This window comes from Schistocerca cancellata, chromosome 3 (assembly GCF_023864275.1).
Source record: "Schistocerca cancellata isolate TAMUIC-IGC-003103 chromosome 3, iqSchCanc2.1, whole genome shotgun sequence".
Classification (NCBI taxonomy): domain Eukaryota; kingdom Metazoa; phylum Arthropoda; class Insecta; order Orthoptera; family Acrididae; genus Schistocerca; species Schistocerca cancellata.
The window spans coordinates 751,704,020-751,710,019 of NC_064628.1; the positions used below are offsets into that span (position 1 = coordinate 751,704,020).

Here is a 6,000-nt window from a genome sequence, read left to right on the forward strand (position 1 = left end):
ATTGAGTGGGGGTGGTTGTGGTTGTGGTTGTGGTTGTGGTGGTCTGTGGATTTTACTAAGCATAGCTTATATTTCAATAGGACTGAGAAATGGTGGTTGCTTAAGTTCATAACTGTTAATACATCATAGTAGCTGGACTCCCTCTTCGACAGACTTACTGTGGCAAAGAAGTGATTTAATATTGTGTAATGGACTGAGTGACCTGAAGAAGTGGATTCAGGTGCCTGATGAGACTTTTTCCGTGATGAAGTGTAGGTGTTGTGTATTAACTGTTACCATATTGTAAAGATTGTGTGTAAAATGTGCCATTGTGAATGGCAAAGGGAGGAACCATAATCTGGTTCAGACACATTGTCTTTTACTCCAAAAAAACACTTGGGAGGCCCATTGGACGTAACTTCAGTGTGATGTTCAGATCACTATCACTGCATTGATTTCCCCTACATATGTAGATATTTCTCTAGTAGCAGAGCTAGCCCATTTTAGGATGAAAGTATGAGGTGTCTCCGCTTCATAGAGATTCCTCTGACAGCAGTTGTCCAGTCTTTCCTGTTACTCTTCCCATTTCCTAAAGCTCACCAGTCCTTTTCCTTCATCCCTCTTCCGTTTCCTTCAACTCTTCTGCTTGAATAGGTAGCCACTGGCTCCAAAAGCTTGCACATTTCTGCATGTTTAAGATGTTTTCTCATGCCTCTGCTTGGTGAGTAGACTTTTTATCTATCCATACTATATATTCAGTAACTGTCCAGCTACAGATAAAGACAAAGCCTTTTAGATGGTGAGGACTAAATTGGTAAAGATAGGAGAGAGAGGAAGAAAAAGGTTATGAAATGAGTTAATGAGTGCTATCAGCAATTCTTTTCATCTAAGATGTGTACGTGACAGGTAGGAGGATTTCAGGAAAAGTTGGAGAAATTCAACTGACTTCTTTGTTGAGTGACACGCTACTCTTAAGAACACCACAAGGAAAAATGAGAGGATGGAGTAATGCTTTTACGGGATACCAATGGAGAGACAAGACTGGGATTTCTGCATGTAGCACAAGTCAGTGGTGGTGAAAGTAGAACTTTATTTCAGTTCTGCCAGTGGTGTGTTTTACAACAGCCCATTCTGCATTGGGTACTCTGTGTTACATTACCTGCTATCCCCAATTCCATTCTAGAACTAGATATAAATCTGCAGAACATTTTCGGAACATACATTGTTTGCACAAACTAGGGATACCAACATATTGTGTGGCTTAAGGCCAAAATATATAATGAAAATACATTTCTTGCTCTGCTTTTAACAAAATTCTGTTTTTGGAGTAAGGTCCTGGCCCATTCAGACCCTGCTCTTGAAACATTGAAAGCATCACTGTATGATAGTACAAAATGGAAAGCCCCAGAAATGCATGAGTACCAATCATATACTGAAAACAAGAAACCTAAGCCAGTTCTGTTCCAAATTGGAGAGACATCACATAATTTTTCATTTATCATAACAGTGATTCCATTACTTCCCCTTACGTATTGTAATAATTTCTTAGTAACTTTGATTAAGGTTCAAGAATCTAGCTATCATAAATTTAATGAGTGCACTAGCTACAATCTGAAGATGTGTGGGTATGAGCTTCATTTTGTAGTCTATCTCATCAACTTCAATTGATGCTAAAGATTGTGGAGCAATGAGTGGAAAGAAAGCCATCTGTGTGTCTTTTCAAGTAGAATTTTTGAATTTCTAGTCTCTCACAATTACAAAACAGAAACATCATGCTCCATTTTGATGATTAACTGAAATGGGTACCATATCTGTAGGATCTTTAGGTTAGATCTTGAAATACATAGAATAGGGGAGGTGGTAAACTATTTGGATTTAACCATCCCTGCCTTTGTGCAGAAAATGTGGTGCCATCACAAATTATTTGGTGTCCACTACTGTCCCTGAAAGAATTTACATCTTCATTAAGGATAAGCCACATATTTACGTTAAATTATACAGTGTAAGAAAAGTCCTGCAGCCTACAGTCTTAAATGAAATTTTATTTTGTTCTAACCCTGAATACTATTTTTAAGGAAACAAACATTGACTTTTGTAAGCAGGAAAACACAGGTGTCTACTTTATAATTTTTGCTGACTGTGTGCTCAGGATTTCATTTCTCAGTGAGTAAATCTTATTTAGATGAAAGAACACTCATTTACAGTGGATTGGTGGCACAAGCATACGGTGTTTGTAACATACTGCTTCACATTTTGTTTAGAATGTTTCATTTGTTCACAGGAGAATACCATTGTGTACAGCCACATCACGTGCTGCTGCTGCTACTACTACTACTACTACTACTACTACCACTACTTCCACCACTACCACTACTGTAGTATTAGTAGTAGTACTAGTTCGAGGTGCATTCAAGTTCTAAGGCCTCCGATTTTTTTTCTCCGGACTGGAAAGAGATAGAAACATGCGCATTGTTTTAAAATGAGGCCGCGTTCATTGTTAATACATCCCAAAGATGGCAGCACCGTACGGCAGATGGAATTTTACTGCCAGTGGCGAGAACGAGAACTGTTTTAAATACTTATAATAGTGATGTTTTCCTTACTTGAATAGCGTGCAATCATTCGTTTTCTGAATTTGCGTGGTGTGAAACCAATTGAAATTCATTGACAATTGAAGGAGACGTGGTGATGGAGTTATGGATGTGTCGAAAGTGCGTTCATGGGTGCGACAGTTTAATGAAGGCAGAACATCGTGTGACAACAAACCGAAACAACTGCAGGCTCGCACAAGCCGGTCTAACAACATGATCGAGAAAGTGGAGAGAATTGTTTTGGGGGATCGCCGAATGACTGTTGAACAGATCGCCTCCAGAGTTGGCATTTCTGTGGGTTCTGTGCACACAATCCTGCATGATGACCTGAAAATGCGAAAAGTGTCATCCAGGTGGGTGCCACGAATGCTGACGGATGACCACATGGCTGCCCGTATGGCATGTTGCCAAGCAATGTTGACGCGCAACGACAGCATGAATGGGACTTTCTTTTCGTCGGTTGTGACAATGAATGAGACGTGGATGCCATTTTTGAATCCAGAAACAAAGCGCCAGTCAGCTCAATGGAAGCACACAGATTCACCGCCACCAAAAAAATTTTGGGTAACCGCCAGTGCTGAAAAAATGATGGTGACCATGTTCTGGGACAGCGAGGGCGTAATCCTTACCCATTGCGTTCCAAAGGGCACTACGGTAACAGGTGCATCCTACGAAAATGTTTTGAAGAACAAATTCCTTCCTGCACTGCAACAAAAACATCCGGGGAGGGCTGCGCGTGTGCTGTTTCACCAAGACAACGCACCCGCACATCGAGCTAACGTTACGCAACAGTTTCTTCGTGATAACTTTGAAGTGATTCCTCATGCTCCCTACTCACCTGACCTGGCTCCTAGTGACTTTTGGCTTTCTCCAACAATGAAAGACACTCTCCGTGGCCACACATTCACCAGCCGTGCTGCTATTGCCTCAGCGATTTTCCAGTGGTCAAAACAGACTCCTAAAGAAGCCTTCGCTGCTGCCATGGAATCATGGCGTCAGCGTTGTGAAAAATGTGTACGTCTGCAGGGCAATTACGTTGAGAAGTAACGCCAGTTTCATCAATTTCGGGTGAGTAGTTACTTAGAAAAAAAATTGGAGGCCTTAGAACTTGAATGCACCTAGTAGTAGTAGCATGTAATGTGACTGTTTGTAATAACGTATTACTAATTTTGTGTTTTGATCTTCCAAAATTGTGTGTTACATTTAGTTCTTTCATTGTTGTAAAAGCTGCAGCCTGATGTTTCTGTTCATTCCAAGCACTGTAAAAGTGGCTTTCACATTTTACAGTGACTGAATATTTCCAGTTTTTCACATACTTACATCTCACTGATTTTATTTAGTACATAAATGAATTACCTACTTGGTTTTCAAATTATTAGATTTCTCAGTTACTACTACTACTAGTAGTAACTACAAAATCTAATTTGAAAACCAAATAGGTAATTCATTTATGTACTAAATAAAATCAGTGAGACAAAAGTATGTGAAAAACTGGAAATATTCTGCCACATTAAAATGTGAAAGTCATAAGACAAACTTAGAATAGTTCAGAGAGATGTGCAAGTTAGGCCTGTAGATGGTAATGAAAGAAACGAGTGAGAATTTCCATATGTGATATTTCTGTAGTATTTGACAGAAGCTGTGTAAGAAGACCACTATCCAGAATATATTTTGTTGAAGTTCTGTGAAATTAATTTTGAATAATTGTTTAATAAATGAGGAAAAGCATTGTTTGTCATTGCTTTTGCCTGTTATTGTTATATTCAATTTTCTTAGTATTGGTTTTTAAAATTTCAGGAAAACTAGTATGGAGGATCTCTGTGATTCAACAGTTCGCAAGATTGACTGATATGATCTGTCATTGAGCCCAATGCGTGCTGAAGCCATAGATGCAGACAATATTCTAGTCAGACCAAAGACTATAGATGAATGAAGGAAATATCTGTGATAGTCAAAAACCTTGAAAAGGCATGTAATGTGACTGTACGTAATAACATATTTCTAATTTTGTTTTTTGAACTTCCAGGATAGTGTGTTACATTTAGTTCTTTCATTGTTGTAAAAGCTACAGCCTGATGTTTCTGTTCATTCCAAGCACTTTAAAAGTGACAAAATCACATTATTAGTGAATCAGTTACTTTTTTGTTCTGTCACATGGCTGTGATAGTGGTCAGCTTTATGTTTGTGTTATTGTCATTTGAACTAAATTGAATCTGTTATATAGTTTATATTCAGAAGATGTTGTAGAGCTCAATGTATTTTTTTGTCAGATGTATATATATCATTATGTGATTTCCTTCTAATTTTTGTAAAATGATATGCACAAGATAATTTTTTTTTAACATTGTGTTATTAAGTAGCACTGAGAAAAATCTTTCTTACAATGTTATTTGAGTTACATTTGAAGTATGAGAGTGAAATAGAAACAATGAATAATTGTCTGGCCATAAGAAGCATACATTTTCAAAACTCGTGTTTCACGTAAAGGTGTATTAAGATCGTCATTTGTGTTTGTGTACGTATATTACCTGAATTCTTTGTATCAAAAGGTGTGTGAGTTAAAGTGATAAAGAGTATCTGGAATACTGTTGATGCCTTTTGTAACTCTGCTGTAGAGTGAGGTGAATTAATGTGATTTTTTTTTTTTTTTTTAGGAAAGAAATACTGTATTCGTAAGTGTTTCATACAAATTCATATTGTACTTGTAGAGTATTTTCTTGCATTTAAGACATCTGTTAAGCAAAATAATATATTGTCAGTAAGTTAAAGATACTTTTGTAGTTACACAGTTCGGTTTTTAAACAAGAAGCACACAACGAATGCCCATGGTACACTGCCAGTTCAATTTACAGATTTTGAATTCACATTTCCCCATGATTGTACACTTTGCCGAACATTCTCGTTGTTTCTAATTTCTCATCCCGATTGCAAACTGCACTGTTACTGCTTATGTCTCTAATGAAGTTGTGTAGAACAAGTATTTTACCACATCTGACTGATTTTTTTTTTTTAAAAAAAGATGCATTCCTGCTCAGGTGATGTGTACTCATTTCACCCTTGAGTAACTGTAATACCATTAACTGAAGATTTGTAGACAAAGATAGACACAATATGTGAATGATCATACATGCCCAAAGAGATGTATTTATTATATTTTTCATGTGGCAGTTTATTTCTTCAAAACTGGCAACAGCTGTGTGTACAGATGTACACACTCAGGAAGTTCAGTTTATATACATACCACTTAAAGTTGGCACCTTGTGTGTTGAAAAATGCCTGTTGTTTGTCTAAAAATTTCAAATGTGTACTAACTATTCTGTTTTCTAGATTTGGTGCAATTTTTAATTATTATTGGATATATTACAATTGAAAAATGAGCTATAATATTTTTTATGAAATGAAATGCATACTTCTTCCCATTTTCAAAATT

The 6,000-nt window shown here is 37.1% G+C and overlaps 1 protein-coding gene across 2 annotated transcripts in view; it reads left to right on the forward strand.

Annotated features, from left to right (window-relative positions):
- The window catches only part of LOC126175777 (uncharacterized), a 108,585-nt gene extending 103,010 nt beyond the window's left edge, over nucleotides 1–5,575 (forward strand). For both annotated transcript variants that reach the window (XM_049922751.1, XM_049922750.1), the window contains exon 9: nucleotides 4,368–5,575. In XM_049922751.1, the coding sequence (XP_049778708.1) occupies nucleotides 4,368–4,419 (52 nt within the window). In that variant the 3' untranslated portion in view covers nucleotides 4,420–5,575. The remainder of the gene's footprint in view (nucleotides 1–4,367) is intronic.
- The last annotated feature ends 425 nt before the right edge of the window (nucleotides 5,576–6,000 follow it).